This window comes from Rhincodon typus, chromosome 13, assembly GCF_021869965.1.
Source record: "Rhincodon typus isolate 14 chromosome 13, sRhiTyp1.1, whole genome shotgun sequence".
Classification (NCBI taxonomy): Eukaryota; Metazoa; Chordata; class Chondrichthyes; order Orectolobiformes; family Rhincodontidae; genus Rhincodon; species Rhincodon typus.
In genome coordinates this window covers 40,272,358-40,295,177 of record NC_063344.1, presented here as the reverse complement: position 1 = coordinate 40,295,177, position 22,820 = coordinate 40,272,358, and the positions used below count along the sequence as shown (strand labels likewise).

Sequence of the window (22,820 nt, the reverse complement as noted above, 5' to 3'; positions counted from 1 at the left end):
AATGGAATAGTTTAGGTTAGATGGGCTTCAGATTGGTTTCACAGGTCGGCGTAACATCGAGGGCCGAAGGGCCTGTACTGCGCTGTAATGTTCTATGTTCTATGTTCTATCACTCAGAACAAAATGTTTGGTAATGCATTCCAAGAAGTTGCTCATCTAAATTCATGAAAGTACATTTAAAATTCCAAGGATTTGGCTCAGATATGATTTTATTCTGTCACTGCCTTTTTAAAAGGAGGGGTTGATTAGCTCATTTGGTTGGATAGCTGGTTAGTAATGCCAACAGCATGGGTTCAGTTCCTACGCTAGTGGAGGTTACCATGAAGGACCCTCCTTCTCAATATATTCCCTTACTGAGGCATGATGACCCTCAAGTTAAACCACCACCAATCACCTCTCTTTAATTAAAGAACAGCCCGATAGTTCAGCTGGTCTACAGTAACTTTACCTTTACCTATTCTCCTGAAAGTAGCATGATTTTGTTAAGAATTAGTAGCATTAAATACTAAGTTGGATCTGTTGCAATTGTTTTAGTTTAATACTCAATGATTCAAATAGGTTATTCCTTTCTGAAGCAGAATTTAGTTAATTTATCTAACCACTCAATTAGTTTCCTGGTAGATTTTGTTTCTGTATAATTATCTATAATTAATGAGTTTCATTTTGATCTTTGCATGTGATGGTGAAATGGGATGTGTCTGTAAACAGTGCAAAATTATTTCTATATCAATAGAGCAAAGAGGCTGTCAGTGCATTCCACATCCATTATGTCTCACTAGTGCCTATGAAACAATGCCAGAGGATGCAACAAAGAGTCTGGGCCCTACACAGAGATGTGAATAACCACGTGAATGGTGAAGAAGAAATACTTTTATTCATTTATGAACTATTTTCAGAACTGTCTAAGCAAACCACTGACGTGACATCATTTCACATTCCTATTTCTCTCCCTCCTTCCCCACTGTAGTGAGTAGCCTGTTCCATAGATATGGTGGAGGTAGCCTGCTAAGGAGTGGAAGCCATTAGCCTTGGAAGTTTGGCAGGGTGACCCCAGAAGGGTTTGTGTCTGGATGGCCCAGACATGCCAGAGGTAAGTTGATGCTCCTCGGGCTAAACTTCCAAGGGTTAAGGTGGGCAGGCAAGGTGGAGTTGGAGGACCTGGCAACCTCTGCAGCATCCCGGAACCTGCCGAGAAGTAGTATGTGCCTCATCCTGCAGTTGGGTGCCTCCTGTCACCACCCTCTCTCCATTTGAGGATGGATAACCTGGATTGGAGTCAAGGCTCCTTGTCCCAGAGGACTAATGGCTGGGGCAATGAAGTGCAGGTTTGTGTGTCCCTAGAGCATCTAGATGGTAATGGGCCTATCTTTCTACTGCAGAGTTCAACTTGTCCATGGAGGCTTGATTTGCTGCACTGCTGCAGTTTCTGGGCAAAGAGGGCCATTGCATTTCACATGCTTATCTGCTTCTCTTGATCCACTTTGTGCAAGTAGATGAAGTCCCTCATTGCTGAGAGCACGGGGTGGCGCGGTGGCTTGAGCAGGTGCCTGGTCTCTGGCAGTCCTCCGAGTGCCATGGCCTGGGCATTTCTCTCCCATCCATCTGCAGAACAGTTACTTTGTGGTCCACAATCTGTGCGCCTATTGATCTCAGGATTAGATTCAGAGCTGGTGGGGGATGTGCCTGTCAACGCTTCCACCACAGCCTTGATACTGTTGTCCTCAGAGGTTGAGGGAGCATGTTCTGGGTGGAGATAGGTAGTTCTCTGGAAACGTACTTGGGAGATTAACTGCACCTCTAAGACACAAGAGGCAGAAGATGTCGTGGCCGGTGATTAGAAATGGTAGTTGATGTGTGACTCTGCTTAGTTAGTGTCAACATTGTAGTTTAACAAGTGGCACTTACATAAATGGCAGAAGGTGAATGCCCCTTCATTTCCACAAGTGCAGATCTACACTTCTCCTGCGAGAACAAGAATTCTGTCTTTGTCGGGGGCGAGGGCACAGATATCAGGCACCCCCTCCCTCCACATGGAAGGCATGGTTCCATCTGTTATGGGATAACATCTCCTTGTAATGATTTAAAGGCAGCAAATAAATAAGACTAAGGAGACAGCATGGTTGTTAGTGCTGGTGCATGTGAGGGAAAGGTGCTGAGAAGTGTTCAAAGGGAGTGAGGAGGTAGAGTGGCGGAGATGCACGGAGAGTGGGAAGATGTGATAACAAAAGCAAGTGAGGGAAGGCGCTGCATGCAGCAGAGATGGTGTCAGACATGAGCGTTGGTGGAAGTGATAGAGTGAGAATGAGGCAGCAAAGAGCATGATATGGTACCATTGCTGGTGGAGTGGAGAAAGTCAGTGACCTCCCTTCAGCACTGCAGCCCGGTACTTTGCACACTTAAGCTGGCCCGGACCAGGCTGGCATCATCATCTGGTGGCACAGCCTCCTCTGAGAGTATGCCTGAAAGAGGACACATCTTTGTTGCACTACTCCATCAACCAGGACCTCTGGTTCCTGTCAGAGAAAGAGTGTGCCAACTTCCCCCTCTCATGCATCTCTCGTCAATCTCCAAAAATGAGCTGGAAGCTGCCAAATGCCAGCACTCTTCCAGGTGTGTGGCAGGCTTTCAAAAATGGTGCAGACACAAAGGGATGCTGGTCTTAGGGCATATATTTGCTGAGTGGCAAATTCTTCTGTGGTTAACATGTTGAGATGGGATGGAAATCATTTGAGAGTGATGCAGTAGGGTAAGTCAGCAATTATTGCAACAAGTTTGGTTAGATATGGTGGAAAGCTTGCTGGGTATCATGAGAATATTCTCTCCAAAAATCTGATGTAACTTGGAATTAGCCAAAAAAAATGTAAAATTTAGCCAAAAAGATTGTAGTCAAATCCAAGGGTTCTTTAAAGTTCCCTGAAGGTCCAGCAGGAAGACAGAAGGATAAAGAGGGAAATTCTCTTTCAACCCAGTGGTAGCAAATTCCTAAAACATTGTGTAAACCAGGCAAGAAGAGAGAGTGTCACCCTCAGCAGCATCACTACAGGACTTGGAGACAATGCAGAAAACAATTCAATATATTCAGGGCTGTACAGGCGAGTAAAACATAGTAACACTGCACCCGAACTCCTTCCAGTTCTCCGAACAATTTCCTTTCTTCATTACACTATTTAGCACCCAGAAAGACGGGTTATTTTGTTATATATTGGCTGTCCCTAGATCTGAGGATGTTAGCTACTCACGATCACAAGTTTCTACTGTAGGTCTTCATGTGATTGAACAGGCCAGTTCTGGACCTGTAGAACACTGGGCACATCAGGCAGGATGTTCCAGGAGGTTGTGTTAGAATGGTTAGACTATCCTTTATTGTCACTTGTACTCCAGTACAGAAGTACAGGAGTACAGTGAAAAGATTTTACAATGGCTGCCTTTTAATGGTGCCATTTCACGTACAAGTACCGAGGTACAAATCTTACAGAGTAAAAAAAATGTTGTTATACAAAAGAGGATTAAAAGGCAAGGATTTACACTACAGTCCAGTAAGACTACCAAACAGCAGCACCTCAGCATGTGGTGCCAGGCCCAAGTCCAACTGTCTCACATCACACGAGAATACAGTCCGTTTCTTACCGGCACTCAGCAGCAACAAGGTTAAGTCGCGCTTTAGCGGGATTCGCCTCCCTCGTGCCACTCCGGCACTCAGGATTCCCTACAAGGTGTTCCAGGGCTCGAAGCCTATGCACTGTACCGGCTCATTCCCCGTGCTGCTCCAGGGCTCACAGCCCACGCACCGTACAGGCATACTCTCCGGGCTACTCCAGAACACGGAGCTCACATGGTGTTCGGCTCATTCGCCCAGCTCGCACTCCAGGACCTGCTGCTGCTGTTACTTGCTTCCACTGCTGAGGGGAGATGTTGGGAGGGAAGAAGAAAAAAGAAAAGAAAGAAAAAGAACAGGCAGAGCAGAGGAGCTCTGGTAGGAGTCTCCTACCCTACCGTCATCTTGACCAGTGCAAAATTTGGTGTCAGATGTCATTGACTCTTCAAGGTCACTTTGTAGTCTCAGTTTGTTCCATTGAAATACCTTATTTGGCAATTCTGCAGGCCATTGTATTGCCCCCATATTATCCATAGCTGCTGTGGACACATCAGTCTGCTTGAATCAGTTCTTTGCTCAACTAGATTATAAAGAGGAAAGAACTTATACTCACAGAAACAACTTCAGAATCTGGAACTTCACACTTGTTCCTAGATGGTGGGAAAGCTGTAATGCTGCTGCATTATTTTCCAACATGATATCTACATTTTTAAAAGGCAATCAGGGAACAAGTCCAAACTTGGAAGTTTTTTTAAATTCATTAATGGGATGAGGGCATCACTGACCATGCAGCATTTATTGCCCATCCCTAATTGCCCAGAGGGCAGTTAAGAATCAACCACATTGCTGTGGGTCTTGAGTCACATGTAGGCCAGACCACGTAAGGATGGCAGTTTCCTTCACTAAAGGACAGTAGTGAACCAGATACTATTTTTATTTTCTTGACAATCAACAATGGATTCATGGTCACCATTAGATTCTTAATTCCAGAGATTCATTGAATTCAAATTCCACCATCTCCCAAGGTGGGATTCAAACCCACCTCCCGAGAACATTATCTGGGTCTCTAGATTAACAGTCCAGTGATAATACCACTAGGCCATCACCTCCCCCTGATCAGAACACAATTTAAATTTACTTTATTTAGTGGGAAAGGCATGCAGTTCTCATCAACAACTCGTAATAATATATTTTGATTTAGCGCACGTTCTGAAGCCAAGTCTAAATCTTTTGCTAATAGTATGCTTTGAGCTGAACCAGTATTGCCTAGGATATCAAGTTTTTCAGACTCTTACTTGGAGAAAAATTGAGTGACGTCTCCTTCAAATAATATATAACCTTTTGCATCCCCATCAGCGCCCTTTGTAAAAACATTAGACACAGTGGGTTTCTTCTAGGCTTCACTTTCTGATACAGCTTTAACTATGGAAATTCCTGTTATATGGACCAGCGACACTAGTTTAAAATCCATTTTCTTCATTGGTACTGTCTTTTCTGATCACTGCTTAAGTGTTCCTATTACTTATGCCAATTCACTAACACATTTTCAACACTTTCCTTTGCATAGTTAGTCACATGGAAGTGAAGGCATACTGGTTTCCTAACATCACTTTTATTCACGATACTATAATATTTATTGACTTGAACAACTAACTACTCCCTAAAGTCAGCTTCTTGTCCCACACCTCCAACTACCCTTTTGGTTTTCATATGACTGCTGACTAACACTAATCTGTCTTTGAGAAATATATGCATCCACTAGAGTGGCTGCCTCTTTGAATTTAGATACCTCACGCTCATCCAAGTACGACTGAATTATTAATTGAATGCTATTCTTGAATTCTTGCATAATTATGAATTTTCAAAGAGTTGACCAAAACCATCAATCCCCCAAACATTTCTTTTCTCCTAATAAATTACGTCTGAACATCCTAAATATTAATTGGTAAGCTTCACCTACAAGCTCATAAATGTTAAGTAAGGTGGTTTTAACTGACTCATAATCTGAAGATTGTTCTTCGAAAAGGAAATAAACACCAATTGCTTTATAAGTTAGGTCACTTTATAACATAAGAGTCTATGAGACCTTTGGCTACTTCATTTTTTTTAATAACTTTCTCAAATGATATGAAATAGATTTCTATCATTTCTTCCATAAATTTAGGAACTGAATGAAGATTTTTGGTTAAATCAAACTTACAAATGGGACTCAAATACTAGATTCTCTTTCTGCTTGTAATTATCCATGAACTTATCCAGTTCAAGTTTTTGGATTTATTTCTCTCTTTGAAGTTCTCTCTCTGTTTTGTTATTTTTTATTTTTACTTGCTGATATCCTTCTCTGGAGTTCATGTTAAAACATTTATCTTTGTCTTTCAAGTTTTCTCATTTCTTTTGCCTTTTCTATTTAATCTGCTTTATCTGCATAGAATTCTAGCCAACTCAAGCTGTTTTCCAACTGGATTAGAATCCTCTTCTTCCAGTCCCAGGTGCTGAACGATTACCTCAACAACTTTTTTCTTTCATGGTCCCTGCTTTTAACTCTAACTCCAACTTTTCTACTATTAAACAGGCTTTGGTTAAATTTTGAAAATTACACAGATATCATGAATTTTGTCTTTCCAGGAAAGCCCTAGCAATCAACAAAGCCCTAAAATAAAAGAACTGTGGATGCTGGAGATCTAAAAGAAACAAAACAGAAATTGACGGAGAAATTCAGCAGGTCTGGCAGCATCTGTGAAGAGAAAACAAAATTAATGTTTTGAATCCTGTGACTCTTCTTCAGAATTAGAAGCAACTGGAAAAAGGTGGTAAATAAGCTGATGATTAGATGGGTGGGGCAATAGGTAGAGAGAGTGGGAGCCCAGAGACAGAGGAAAAAGGATATGCAGGCAAAGAGATTGTTGTTAGTAGGTTTAAGATGATGATGGTTGTTGGGGGGTGGGGAGGGTGGGAGTAAGTGAACAGGTGGAAAGGGAACCCAATCCCTCGGTCTGTCTATCCTTTTTTAGGAATTAAGAGATTAGGAAGCCAGCAGTGGTGTAAATCCCAGAACTCTTTGTATCTATTTCAAAGGTTATATCCAGGCTTCCTCTGGCAACCTCGTCAACATTGACCTGCTTGATGGCGCTGCACACTCCAAGACATGTAGGTGGTGTCCCTTATTGCGGCTTACAAGAAAGCGATGTGAAAAAAGGAGTGTTCACTTTGACAACTACTACCAAGACGTGGTCCTCTGATCCAAATGTTTCCACTACAAAGGCTGGATACCTAAGCAATAGCCTGCCTGATGAAGCACCACCTCCTTAGCGATCTTGGGCTGGACAGGTCTTCGTATATCAATTCCGCTGACCTGATAGGTTCTAATAAGCCTACTTGCTGGTTGTTGAGAACTGTTGATAAAGTTACTCCTCATCTGCGAACAGTTCATACATCCAATAATGTGAAGGAAAAACAGCACTCCATGATATACACAATGAACATTTAATTAGAGTAAGTAAAGGAAAAAAAGTCAGGTGAACATAAACTCGAACTTCAGCTAGGAATTTTAGATTAGATGCCAGGACGTGTGAATTAAAGAAGGAAAAAGTGCCACATGTTGAGAATCCAATGTGGGCTTCCACATTAGCTGTGATTTGAGATACTTAGGAAGCTCCAGGGGATAAGTGAGTCTCAATTTAAATACTCAAAGAGGGAATCATCTGAAACTTCAACCCTGCATTCTAGCTTCAACTCTATGTTCATGGAATTCCCAGGTTTTCTGAATCTTTCCAGGGTCTTTAGGCAAGAAGACAATTGGCATTAAAAGACACCTCCTCAAATGCAATACAGCCAGATACCTTTGCCCTCCTCCTACTGCCACCAGGCAGTCACAGAAGATGGAGGATTTGCCCTTTTACCTCCTGCCTCCTCACTGTCCAGGTGAAGCAGCAAATTACTTAACTCTTTTCAACCTAGTCTGCTGTATTCACTGCTCACAATGTGGTCTCCTTCAAATTGACAAGACCAAAAGCAGATTAGGTGACTGCTTTACAGAACACCTCCGCTCTTGCTATAAGAATGACCCTTAATTTCCTATTGCTTGCCATTTTAATATGCCATCTTGCTCTCATGCTAACATCTTTATCTTAGACCTGTTGCAGTGCTCTAACAAAGCCCAATGCAAGAGGGGAACAGCATCTCATTTGCTGCACAGGCAGTTTATGGGATTCACAACTCAATGGTGAGTTCAACAACTTTACTATGAACACTGTCTTCCATATTTATTAATGATGCATTGACATTTTTAGAGAATTTGATGCTAACATGCTTTTAAACATGCAAGAGATTTATCTGCTGAAACTATAACTACAACTTCCTTTTTTTTCCACATGATTATATTCCTGTGGCTTTAGCACTGCTAGAAGCAGGCAGCTTGTTCACCTTTTTGACAACTAAAATGCTGATGGCTAATATCCTCTCAATTCTGGTGAATGAGAGGGCCCAATGACTGCCCCATATAAAATCAATGTTGATAGTCTGTTTCATGTGAAAGTGTACTTATCTAATTCTGTCATCAAGTCTCTTGGAGATCACATCTCTTTATCTCCAATAGCCATTCACTCCAGTAGTCTGTTGCTTTCTGGAGTTTCGTTTCCCGTGATGGTCAGAGGAAATATAATTGAAGGGTCCCCCAGTATGCTGCTTCCATGTTTTCTGTGATTTCTTCGACTGCAAGGAAAGTTGTGAATGTACCCTACCCCACCCCACCCCATCCCATCCCACTCCACCCCACCCCACCCTGGGAAACCCTCCAGCACCAGCCTTTGGGCCTTAGGCTGAAATAAAAATATACCATCTGAATTATATCATTTTCCTATACTGCAGCTGATAAATGTATTTTGTAATAGTTTATTAATCTTGTATTCTAACACCAATTCAGGTAATTTTTTTTTTACATTTCACAGACCTCACCTGCCAGTAAAGCTTGACGTGTTTGCTAATGTTCTGCTCCTTTGCTCCATGCAGCCAATAAATGTAGTCAGCAATCATAGCACTTCTAATAATAAAACAGAATACACAAACAAAATAAATACTACAGATGTTTTTGTGGTTTTTGAGGATGGTCTGACCTTTGCTTGCTATATACATATTCATACTAAATTCGCAGCAGCCCAAATTTCTCTGTCAATTAAAAGATATAAGCAGTTGTGAACATACGACAAAGTAGTATAATCTAAAACAATCAAAATATTGGTTGCCAATAAAATTTTTACGGGGTCTCGATTGTTAATGCCAAGCAGGGTTACTACACATTTTCATGAATATGTTGAAAGGCATTGTAATCATTTAAAATCCAGTTAAAATCTGTTTCAGCTATTTGCAGGAGTTTTGGAAGTATCATGTGGAAGACTTGGAATTTGGTGATGGGCATTGCAAAATACACATTCTGAGACTGAAATGTGGCCTAAAAGATATGGTGCTGCTTGTGCAGGGGTGGACATAGAGTTGGTCGGGTGGAGAATAAATCTGATTTTTTTTTGCACATTTTTTAAATGTGAAATTGAAAAAAATATTCCGACTGCTCTTGGCTCCATATTCAGGTAAGTAAATTTCAAAACATTTCAGTGGTAGACCAGTAGAAAGTCTGGTTTTACTCAGCACAGTAATGCCATCATATTTCCTCAAGGCAAACTAATCTTGCACTGGAAACATCAAACAGGTATGAGGCTCCTTAGTTGTATATGTAAAAGGGCCTAACACCTGTTTCAGGTCTGTCTCAAAGCCAATTCTTTCCTTCACTAATATGTGGATGTGCACTTATGGATGGAAAGGTGCATGAACTTCTAGCTATCCATGTTCTGGCTGTGTAGACAGCTCACAAGAAAAGGATATTTTGGAGTGAAATTTATAGGCTGAGGTCTTGAAAGTGGTGGGATATGAGCTAACAAGACAAAAGAATTTCTCATCCTGTTGTCTAACCTTGCAGCATCTTGTTCTGGCACAGACATACATATTTCTAATCATGAAGTCTAACTTTTGGTTTTTTTCAGCTTATTGTTACTGTCAAGCACCAAATATCACTATTAATCTACAATACTAGTTCTTTCCTTATTTATTAACCAAAATAGTCCGTCACAGTGTATTTGCAGTACAAGATAGAAATGATAATGCATTGGAGGACATGGGTTACTGCAGGAAGGAGGTTCATCGATGGTCATAATCATCCTAGACTAGGGAGGGGGGACAGTGCAGCACATTGGTTTGACTAAGCTGTAGTGCTGGGATTCAAGGAGTAATGTTGGCACAGGTGGTTGTAACAAAGGAGTGTGTGAAGATGTGTGGAAGCACAATATTGATGAGCTTGATATGGAGTGCCAGGAAAAGAAAGGCACATGGAGGTTTGGTAGAGAGGGACCTGATTACCAGGTTGAGCCTGCAACTCTCAGTACAGGTTAAAGTAATCTGTAATCATAATACCTTGAATGGGAAATGCACCGTGTCCAACTGTATGGGATACAAATCCTGGTCACAGGCAATCTTGGCCACGTCTTTGGTCATTACGAATTGATCACAGTCATCATAAGCAAAAGTCATCACAGCTGATTAACTTAAAAAGTGAAACTTGTGGGGCCCTATTCACAAAGTCAATTTAAGATCTCAAAGGCTACAAAAAGCATGGTGCTGATTTCTTCCCACCTTGAACTGTAAGTGTATTCCAATATATTCTTATATGCAATACTGCCTTTTTTGGGTGATGTGGAGGGTGAGGGTGGGGGAACAAGATCTCAATAATCATACAGCACTACAATTTCCTACTGTATTTGCACGACCTATGCCCAAGATCAAGGTGAAGGTATTCCAAAGCCCTCCTTTTGAGAGTTCTTCATGTCCCACTGGAGGAGTATGCTAAATCATTATTTGTGATGCCAATGCTGACTGCTCACAATATTAAGGACCAAATCTGTTTTTGATACTTGCTATACAGGGTCATAGGAACCATGACCAATGGATCCAATGGGGTCTTTGTCTCTGAGGTGTTTTGAAAGTGCAGAGAAACTGAAGAGGAACAAATGCATCAGTAAGCCGAAGACCAGCAGCAACCCAAAAAGCCCAGAAATGAATAAATCGCAGGTAAAGGCCCCCTCTTAATGCACAGGCAGTACATTTTCCCAAGTCTATCAATTGTGATGCTATTTTTTCTAGACCACTAAGGCACAGTGTTACTGCTGACAGTGGATGTCCCAGAACACTGCCACAGAACTATATCAACTGCTGGAGAAACACCTCTAAGCATTATATCCTGTTAACTGTCAAGGTGATTGCTAAACTAAATACTTCTGCAACTGGCAGCTTTCTTGATCCACTGTGGACCCATATGGGATCTCACAAGCCTGAACCCAGAAGTACATCAAGGCTATTACCAAAGCCATTTGAGACATATCAATTGCTACACCTCATTTTCTCATGATGACATCGGTGCTGCAGCTTGAGCTGTAGGCTTTGCCAAGATAGCTGCTCCCCTGAAATACAAGCTGCCATAGGATTTTCACATGTCACATTGAGACTGCCATATCATAATGTGACTGATTTCATCTACAGAAAAGGGGACCACTCCATCAACGTACAAGTCATCTGTAACCATCAGTACCACATTCTAGAAGTAAATGCCAAGTATCCTGAGAATTGCCACGAAGCCGATATCCTTAAGAACTCCCATGTTCCTGCCCTGTTTCAAGGCTGGATGCTTTATAAGGATGGTTACTGGGAGACAAGGGCTACCCTCTGGAACCATAGCTGATGATTTCATTGCAGCTCATTCTTCAACCAGGGCCATCAAGGAGCAGGTGATAGCTCTGCTGAAGATGAAGTTCTGATGCTTGGATCAGAGAGGGCAGGACTGGGGTGAAGTGGCCTTGCAGTACAGTCCAGATGGAATGTGCTGCATGAGCCTAGTACGTTGTGGTCTGCCTAATGAGGGCAGGCAATGAAGGAATATGATAGACGCTGAAGAGATGGGAAAGCAGAAACAATCTTCTGAGGAGGAAGATGAGGACATTGAGCAGGAGGAACATTACTTTCAGCATAATACAGTGCTGCAGCTTCAGCTGCAACAAGCCAGATAGGACAATTTAACACCTGGTTTAAATAGATGTGCATCCTATGCAGTGATCACCCATTGACCATAAATTTGATGTTGATTGAAAAAGACATAATCACGTAATTTATTGTTTTCACATTGCTAATGCCAATTCTTTTAGGTTAACATGAACCATCCTTTGAATCATAATTACCTTAGGGCACTAACTAGTTCTTGAAGCTCAGAATTTTCCATTTACTTAACACTTAAAAATTAAATGCCCCAAACTAGAAGTTATACTCATAAAACATATGCATCATAAAAACAGCTATTCATAGCAACATGAATTATTGACAGATGATCTCAACAAAGAGTGTAAAACGATAAAATGATGCATTAGTACATATAAACAATTCCCTCTGGAGGAGAAACATTGGATCTAATCACATTAATCATGAAAATGTTGACTTTCCATGCACCTCAGCTACAAACCATCTTAAAACATAAATGTTCTATTATTAGAAACTCTATTGTCAAGTTTAAACTTGTTACTTTATGTTGTTTCTGTTCAATGTTAAAAAAAAGCCCTTAAAAATAAAACTTATTTCAAACTTTACTCCAATAGATTCGCTGTTTCACATTTGTGGAAGTTTCCCTACCTTGCAGCTTCAGTATATCGTTCCAAACAACGGAAGACCGTGGCTTGACGAAGATGATTACGGAAGTTAATTGGATTCAGTAATATGCTCCTTAGGAATTATAAAACAAATGATGAATCAGACTAACGGCCTACGTGTAGTTTTTACTGTGTGTGTTTTGACATGATAATTGGTCAAATATTTAAATCGTAAGTGTGCTGAAAAATTCCAAATATGGATACATCCAGGTTTGTTCCTGTCAGTTTCCATTACACCAAAGAAGGTTTCACACAATCACCTCATAGAGAAGCAGTGATCTCATTCCTTAACTTGAGTGTAGAAAATTGCGGTAGTAGTGCTTTCAATGCAGTTGTTTTTCCTGAGAGAGAAATATTTGATACTGAAGAGAGCTTAAATTTAGTGGTGAATATCATGTTGAAAGAGCCGCATGTTTTTTCAGCAGAGTTTCTGCATCATACTGTAAAAGGTCATTTGTTTGTTTGGAGAGATATGGGCAGGTGGGACCAGTTTAGTTCAGATTATGGTCAGCGTGGACTGGTTGGATCGAAGGGTCTGTTTCTGAGCTGTATGATTCTATGACTCAGCAGCATTCACCATAATGATGTTATGGATTTATCTATGATATGGTATTACTATTGAAATTTTGTAGAATTAATAGAACCGAACACTGGCTCCAGTAAGGAAGACACCTTTAAGTTGCTTTAGGCGTCTGAATCTGGCAATACATGGCAATTCTACTTCCTCATAGGGGTAAGTTATAGAATTTTGGCAAGAATATAATTAATTCAAAGTAAATGAAGTTGGCCCAAGGCATTTTGTGGTGTTTTGCATCAGGTCAATCAGACCAATGAAAATCTACATTATGGGGTGCGTGTACAGAATATATTTGACAATCTGGGTAAATCACACAATGTTATTTATAGATCAATGTCCACTATCAATTATGCTAAGACTGATGAGTCTGTATTTTTCAAATATAAAACTTACGTATAAGTGCTTACCTGGGTAAATTGCATCAGGGACAATTAGGCAGAGAAAACCATATTCATAAGAATTTTTTTTATTTATTAATTTAAATTAACATTAAACTATTAATGCTCACAATCTGCCTCATTCAATTTCCCTCAATGTAGTCTACTCCATTGATGCTTTAAATCCAAATGGTACAATACCCTTATTGCCAATAGGGAATGGATACTATCAGCGTAAGGAGGAGTCAATTACACTCTAAAGTTGGGAGGGCATTCTGTCCTATTACTTTATTTTAAAATGCACCAAAGTATTTTTTTACAGTTGATTTGGCACGTAATGAATTCAATATTAAATTCACAATTATTTATTTATTTAGTTAGTTATTTGGATTAATGCTAAAATGTAAAATATAAATACAAATACAGGTGTTTTGAGTTTTGCTGAAAAAAAAAGACATTTTCTCTTGCTCTCATTAGCTTAATTTGCAAGAATCACCAAAGGAAAGGAAAACAACCCTCATAGTATGTTGGAGGAGGGTACTAATCGATTGCAAGTGTGAATGGTAGAGGCATTGCTAGAGAAAATGAAACAGTTAATAAGGACTGAAAGTTAACTACTAAGTTTAATTTACGTTTGATTCCAGGAAGGTTCACAGTGACTGGTCAAGGCATTGTTCTGAGAAATGAACCATAAAAAGGCTTTCACCATTTTTGTTCATCTTTTGCCTATTGTACAAATGAGTAATGTGATATGTGAATTTCAGTGCTGGAATGATGATTAGTATGTAGGCCATATGTACTAAAGACTGGCAGATCACATCCATCAGCACATCCTGCCTATTTGCAAAAAGCAAATATTAATTATACCTAACCAGTCAGTACTTGCAAAACTCACAAATCAGCATCCAACATTGGGGTGATTCTGCAACTGATCAATATTTACTGAAGAATGCTGCGAGTGCAAAGAATTATGTTGGCAACGAATTTGGGAATGTTAGTTTGGCTCACAGTTCTTGCTTGTACTGGAACCTACATTAATATGGAAGGTTCTGTTCTTTGCACTAAAAAAACACGTGAAACACAAAATATAAGTTGACAGTCACTCTCAATCAAAATCAAGAAGTCTGGCTTAAAATGTAAACAAAATTTGGTGGTTAACTGTCTGTTATCATTAATTTGCACATTCTCCATCACAATGCCTCTACCAAAGGTGTCCACTTGCTAAGTGTTCAGCACTCTCCTCTCATATACTATAAATGTTGTTTTCCTTTCACTTTGCTAATTCTTGCGAATTGCCCTGATGAGCACAAGTTGAAAAGCTTTGACTAAGCTTTTTCTGAAGAAGGGTCTAGACCCGAAACGTCAGTTTTCCTGCTCCTCTGATGCTGCTTGGCCTGCTGTGTTCATCCAGCTCTACACCTTGTTATCTTTGAACTAAGTGTGTCTTTTTTCTCAATACTCAGTTTTTGTATGACTAAACAACTATAAATACAGTTAATATAAATACCACAACTAAAAATGCAATTTTGGTGATGACATCCAAACCATATATAGGGCCCATTTTCTTTAAAACAGAAACATTACCAGTGACTTAACCTCTCTTGATTTTTTTCAGAAATAGTGAAATAAAAATTGAAAATATTACAAATATACAAGTGCTGGTTCTCAAACTCCATAAAAAGGGATAAGGCCATGCTGTTGGTGGGAGAACTTCGTCACCAGCAGCCAAATCAAATTCATTCATAGTTTCTGCCCATGAAGTTTGAACCATTCATTTTTACGATCAGAAACTTATGGCATTACTTTTTGAATTGTGATTCACACTACCACTGAACAAAGTTCTCTACTGGAAGCATGGATTCATAAAAATACAATAGGTGGCTCTACACATGAAATATCAGCCTGCTGTGCATTTTCAGCATTCTGATTTTTACTTACAATTCTTCATTTGCCTTTTATCATTGCTGGATTAAATATTAAGACTGTAAGAAATAGGAACAGTAGGCTGTTCGCCCTTTGACATTGCTCCCCCATTCAATAGGATCATGGCTGATCTGATATTCCTCACTGATTCTCTGAATGATCAAAAATCCACCTATCTCAGCCTTAAATATACACATGGACCCTGCCACCAAAGCTCTCCGTGGCAAAGAGTTCCAAAGGTGCACAAACCTCTAACAGAAAAAATTCCTCTTCATCTCAGTCTTAAAAAGGTGCCTCTTTATTCTGAGACTAAGCCCTCTGAATCTCCCATGAGGAGAAACATCTCCTTGGCATTTATCCTGTCAAGCATGTTAAGAATCTTCTGTGTATCAATGAGATCACCTCTCATTCTTCTAAACTCCAATGAGCAAAGTCCCAACCTGTTTAGCCTTCGCTCATAAGACAATCATTCCATAGTGGGGATCATCCTAGTATTCATTCTCTGACCCTCCTATAAAATAATATCTTTCCTAAAACAAGGGGACCAACCCTGCTCAAAGTATTTCAGATATTCCAGAGCAGGACTCCAAACATTTCGGTTATTATGACATATGGTCAATCGCCACAGAAGCAATAATTTGGAAGGTGCTCGAGATAGATGGTCCAACAATTCTTTCAGGGATATAATTATATTATGTAATAACACTCAGGAGGCTTTACCTGTGAGCGTGATTAAGAGCTAGGTCTGGTCTTCTCATGCGCAGGTAGCAGGTCACAAGTTTAGTTTCGATAAAACTGGCAATACTTGAAATCTTTTCATAAGATGCATAAAATGGGTTTCCTAGAACTGCTCCTTTACTACAAAGCTATGCAAAGCAAAAGGATATACAGAGTTTATATTAGCAATTGCAATATAGGAAGAACTATAATTATTAATAATTACTCCAACTCTATAAGACAATTTAATCTTTTCCTTTCAAATTCACAGACAGTACAATGCAAATCAAAACAAGTTGCAAAGCCATACTTAGATTGATCAGTAAAATAGTCTGACTTCAGTATTCTGTCCAGTTCTGGTGAAAGAGACTGAACAACAAGACCAGTTTGTTTATGAACAAACAAAATAGGAGCATGAATAGACCATGGTCCCTTGAGCTTTCTCTGTTAGTCAATAAGATCATGGTTGATTTGATTACAGGGAGTCCTTACTTAAAGTTGAGGTTGTGTTCCTGCAAAATTTTGACGTTAAGTGAAAAAACCAAGTGAAATGTGGGTTTCCCATGGAATCAGTGCCAAATCCAGAAATTGATTCCTTAGTGCATTTTTTGCCTGTAAAAATAATGTAAAAGTTGAAATACCATACCATAATACATGGGTGACATTGTGCATTCTTAGCTGAAGTAATTTATAAATCAAGATAAATTACTGAATTTAACAGATTAACTGTGTGAACTTAAATTAACCAACACTCACCAATCTTTCTTAAGCAAATCCTCTGTCTTGGAGATGACTTGCTTTCACTCTGGGTGATGGGTTCCGGGATGGCTGACAGGTCCAGTGTGCAAACTGCAGACTCTTTCATGTGTGAGCAGATGTTGCTTGGAAGGTTAGTGTCTCTTTGTGTTTGTGTCATCCCAATGGAACTTCACCCAGTTTAGTTGGTCACCAGGAACTGCGGGAGATATTTGACCTATTCAGAAATGCTTCAGGACGTCCCAAAGGTAATTCAGTGGAGATGGCTTTGAGTGATTTAGAGCGTGGATGTTGGGTATACTGGCTACAAGGAAAACCTTTCTTCTCACTGGATTTTAAGGATCTTTTGAGGACACCACTGGTTTTGAGTTGAAGGTAGCATGTAACAGCAAAGTCTTCGTAGATTTAATGGGATGAAAGATCAGGATCACAAACAGCCTTGGAAAATGTATCCAAGGACTGTAGGACAGTTCTCTTTTTCTATTCCTGATATACCTCCTTCTAAGTGTTAAAAGTCTTACTGGTTCTTTTGTTCACTCTGGCACAGCATTCTCTGTTCAGGTCATTCTCTGTGACAACTTCTAGCACCTCATCCATGAATTGAAAAATTCTTGCCTGTTGCCTTTGTCAAAATTTGAGTGGATGCAATTTCAGTGTATACCACCCCTTCAGCTTGCCAATTTTCAACACATTATGTTCTTGTTAGGCAATTACGCTCCAAGTAATGCAAGTAATTCCACCACATCAACCTCAGTAAATGGGCATCACTCTATCTTGAAACAGTAGCCACTATTTCTAGATTCACCCATAAGAGGAAATGTTCTTTCCATGTGCAACTTGTCAAGATCCCTCAGGATTTTAGCTATTTCAATCAAGTCAACTTTTACTTTTCTAAACTCCGATGGATACAAGCCCACCAGGTAAAACCTTTCCCCATAAGACAACCTGCTATTTCCACATATTAATCTAATAAATCTTCTCTCAACTATTTCTAATGCATTTACATTCTTTCTTAAAAGGTAAACCAATAATGTACATATTGTTTCAAATGTGGTTTCACCAATGTCATGTATAACTGAAGTATAACTTCCCTACTTTTGTATTCACTTCCCCTCACCATCAGTGCTAATATTCTTTTGGCTTTCTTAACTTCTTGCTATACCAGCATATTCACCTTTAGCAATTCATACACGAGTACACTCAAATCCATCTAGATCTTGATTTAGACAGCACTTTTATGATTTAGGTAGCACCTTTAATATGTTAAAATCCCCAAAAGGTGCTTCACTTGAACAATTATCAATCAAAATTTGACACCAAGTCACATGAAGAGATGTTAGTACAGATAAGCAAAACCTTGGTGAAAAGGTTAAGTATTAAGGGAAGGGGAGGAGTGGAATGCAGATACAACAGTTTGGGAGGGAATTCCAGAGTTTAAGGTCAAGGTAGCTGCATCTGAAACAGTGGAATGAAGAAAATTGGCGACATGCCAGGGACCTGAATTAAAAGAATGCAGAATCACATAAAGCTCTACAGCTTTAAGAGGTAACAGATAGACTAAGTGTGCCAAGGCTACTGTGAGGTTTAAATGTATGAGAATTTTGAAATCAAAGTGTTGCTCGACTAGGAAGAGGAAAGGTGAACAGAACATGATGTGAATTAGGACATGGGCATTAGAGTTTTGGGTAAGATCAAGATTTTGGATAAGCTCAAGCGTGATGGGTTGCTGGTTTGCAGCACTGCAGTAATTATATCTAGAGTTAAGATCATAAACGATTCAGCAGCAGATGAACTGAGGTGGGAGTGTAAATGTGCGATATGGAGACAGAAGCAGGCAACCTTTATGATTTAGAGGATATGCGGCTGAAAGCTCAGTAGAGTCAAATGAATGCCAATATTGCAAACAATATAATGATTGGAACAGACAAATCTTTGAACATTTGATTTAGTGTGTCAAGAGTTGTTCTCAAACTGATGTCCAAGTTTTGAGTTACACTGACACTTCTGAAGCTGCTTCATACTTATGCAATCATAGCAGCATTACTGTGCCATTATTAATCCAGCCGGTTTATTCTGTGAATGAGAGCTCTAAAACATTTGCTTGAGTATTCATCAGATGGAATCAAACATTTTATCCATGCTGAATGGACTACTATTTATGAGGAGCCATAGTCCCAAAAGGGCCATAGGCATCACTCTCCATTAGAAAGAAACAATTGGTTTTATATAGCTTAAGGGTAACCACTCCACAATCATGGGGTAAGATGAGGAGGCTGGCATCTACCACAGCTGGTGCAGGGATTAAACCTGCATTGTTTGCTTTTATTCCGTACCATGCTCTGGTCATCTACCAACTGAGGTAACCGATCCCCTGAGTCGAGTGCATACAAATCAATAAAACATCAGTCAAAATCCATTAATATAATAATGAAGAATATAAAAGCATACAGGCAATTAGCAGAAAATAGGAATAGAGTATATCGGTACAGTTGGAGAGATAATCCCATGAAAGATATGATGATCTGAATGGTCTTTTTTCCTGCTAAGTTTCTACTGATCAATGGGTAACATAGCAGCTTCTGTGGTCAGCATATTGTCTGGTATTTACTGTGTGCCATAATACTGTATTTTTTGAATACCATACTGTTATAGTATGTTATATACTTCAGACACTTTGTACTATTTTTAATGAGTGCAAAGGACACAGGGAGTGATTTGTATACTCTATCCAATTTTCTCTTCCATTCACCATACAAAATGAGTAAGCTATTCCATATTGCTCATTTTCTTGTGCCAAGCTATCATGTAATTATTAGGCTTTTTATGATTTATACTGGATGCAAATGCTTCTTGGTCACTTCAAATGGTGGATTAATGAGACTTCAAATGGGTAGAAACATCAGCTTACTTTTTACCTTTTATTAGCACAATACTGCAAACCAATGCATTGGTATCAATTCATCAGAGGACTTCAGTGTTTCAACATTTCATGCATTTGGTACAACAAGATCTTGATTTTATTGTCACATGCATTTTACAGTTACAACAGAATATGAACTATTTCTATCGATCTATTTGTGTATGAATGATAGTTAAAGAAAATTAAACTTAAATTTTCAAAATTTAAGTATATGTGTGAGTTTGCCGTTTACCTTGGGCTCTAATTGTTAAACTTAATTTATGTTTACTTTATACATTGGTATAGTCAAATGAGATTGGTTAAGATACTTGGCAGTAACTTGAGTTGAGCAAAATGGACACTAACATGTGGACATTTTTGGACCAAACTTGTTAACTGTTTTAAAGGAGGAAATACTAGGCCTCAATCTAACACGGAATTTGATTTAATTTGCAGCTCAATTTAGAGTGCTGAACATAGTCCAGTTCCAAAAGCAGATGTTCTAAAGCACAAGCTTAAATGACATTTTACATCAATTTATATATGTGTCAGTCTTCATACATGCACTGACAACACACAGCTCTACTTCACCATCACTTCTCTCAATACGTTCGCCCTATCCGTTTATTTGACATTCAGTACTGGATGACCATAAATTTTCTCCAAATAGATATTGGGAAGATTGAAGCCACTGTCTTTGCTGCCCTGATATACTCTGTTCCATAGCCAATAATTTTATCACCCTCTGGCAGAACCAGACTGTGACGAACGCAAAATGACTTTCAACCACATATGAGCACCATCAGTAACATTGCCCATTTCCACTGTTGTTTCAGCTCATCTGCTGCTGGAATTCTCACTCATACCTTTCTTAACTCTATATCTGACTATTCTAATGCACTTTCCACATTCCCTGCATACTTCCACTTTCCACGCTCCCTGTACAAAACTATTTCAGCAACTGTGCTGCTGAAATCCTGCTCATCTACGATCCCTGTGTTCACTGACCCAACTGTGATTAGATGGGCTGATGGGCCAAGGAGTGGCAGATGGAGTGTAATCTACATAAATGTGAGGTGCGACATTTTGGTAGGGAAATCAGAGCAGGACTTATATACTTAATGGTAAGGCCCTGAGGAGTACTGCCAAACAAAGGGACTTTGAGGTACAGGTTCATAGTTCCTTGAAAGTGGAGTCACAGGTAGACAGGGTAGTGTACAAGGCGTCTGGTACACTTGCCTTCATTGGTCAGTGCATAGAGTATAGGAGCTGGGAGGTCATGTTGCAACTGTCCAGGACACTGGGTATGCTGTTTTTGGAATATTGCATTCAATTCTAGTCTTCTTGCTATTGGAAGAATGGTGTTATAACTTGAAAGGGTTCAGGAAAGATTTACAAAGACATTGCCAGGGTTGGAGGGTTGAGCTACAGGGAAACGCTAAATAGGCTGGGGCTATTTTCTCTGGAGTGTCAGAGGCTGAGGGGTGACCTTAAAGAGGTTTATAAAATCATAAGGGGCATGGATAAATAATGAGGGGCATGGATAGAGTGAATATTCAAGATTTTTTCCCAGGGTAAGGGAGTCCAAAACTAGAGGGCATAGGTTTAAGTTGAGAGAGAAAAGATTTAAAAGGGACCTAAGGGGCAACCGTTTCATGCAGAGGGTGGTGCTTATATGGAAAGAACTGCCAGAGGAAGTGGTGCAGGCTGGTACAATTACAACATTTAAAGAGCATCTAGATGGGTATATGAATAGGAAGGGTTTGGAGGAATATGTGCTAAATGCTGGCAAATGGGACTAAATTAATTTAGGACATCTGGTTGGCATAGACGAGTTGGACTGAAGGGTCTGTTTCTGTGCTGCACATCTTTATGACTCTATGGCTTCTCGTCATTACAGCAGATATCCTGGTAGAGAACCTATGAGCAGGTTCGGACAGGGGGCACTACAGGCTTGGTTAGTTCAGATGGCTGCATGGTTGATTTATGATGCAGAATGACACCAAAAGTGTGCGTTCGAGTCTAGAACAGGCCAATGTCACAATGAACATCCTGCTTTCTTAACCTTACCCCTCACCTGAAGTATGGCAACACTCAGGTTAAACTCACCAACAGTCATCTCTCTATAATGAAAGAGTAATCTATGGTTGTCTGGGACTATGGCAACTTTCATTCATTAAAACCATTTATTACTACAAATTGGTTTTACGTACAGAAGAACTTTAAATCGCTGTAAGTAATTTCACTAAATATAGGGGGTGTCATCCAAAGTGTCCAAACTAATTTAAGCTGTATTTCTAAATTTCATATTTTTGTCTCATTTTGCAAGATTTGCTGAACCCAAAATCACAAACTGAATGCTCTGTGTCTTCCATCAATGCAGTTGTTTATGCTAATTTAGATGATGTTGCCATGTTCAACTACCCTTGCTGGTAATAAAGCTAAGCAACTTGGAGAACAGAGATTAGAACACAGTGGAGGTGAGGCCTACTACATGGTGCTTTATGATCAAGAAAAATGGTTTCGCCTATGAAAGTTCAGCAAAACTCATACATTATGGTTTGAGAGAGAGCCCTTTAGGTTACGTGTCGACCACAGACTGAAAATGGGACTTGGCTAGTTGTTGTCTACAGGTAGTCTGGGGTTATTGGAGAAAGAATAAAAAGAGTTTGCCCAAGGCAGATTTGACCTGGATGTTGACAATGGATAATGATCAAGACGAGGAATTCTTATCAGTCAAGCTTAGGTACACTGAACTCTAGCTGAGATTGTATATTTACAGACAGTCCATAGACTGAACCTGAGAACTTAATCTGCAGAAATTTTGAGGAGAAGTACTGGGTCATTGAAGTTTTCATTTTGGCACTGCCTTGAGACTTTTAAATCAACTTGTTAATCACAGAATTCTTACAGCACAGAAGGCCATTTGACTTAGTATGTCTATGCTGGCCCTCCTACAGAGCATACTATCACTCCTTTACCCCGTCCCCACATCCTTTCACGTTCTGCATCTTCAGATATTTAGAATATTTAGAAAATGTAGAAAATGTTATGTCACAGGAGGAGGCCACTCAGCACATCAATGCACAAAATAAGCTTTCTTGAGAATTTCTTGACCACTTTTTGATTTTCGGGGGTCTTTTTTAAAAATTTTCATTCCAACTTATCTATTAAGTGATGCAGTCTTGTATGAACAATACCTTCTGTATTTGTGCTGATTCATGGGGTATTTAGACTCACA

General features: G+C 39.6%; 1 protein-coding gene across 1 annotated transcript in view; it reads right to left on the bottom strand.

Annotated features, from left to right (window-relative positions):
- LOC109920679 (spermatogenesis-associated protein 16) overlaps positions 1-22,820 on the bottom strand; it is a 99,843-nt gene that overhangs the window by 65,123 nt on the left and 11,900 nt on the right. Inside the window, exons 2-4 of the mRNA XM_048604603.1 lie at positions 15,928-16,073; positions 12,314-12,403; positions 8,549-8,633 (exon numbers count right to left, since the gene is read on the bottom strand). Of these exons, the coding sequence (XP_048460560.1) occupies positions 8,549-8,633; positions 12,314-12,403; positions 15,928-16,073 (321 nt within the window). The remainder of the gene's footprint in view (positions 1-8,548; positions 8,634-12,313; positions 12,404-15,927; positions 16,074-22,820) is intronic.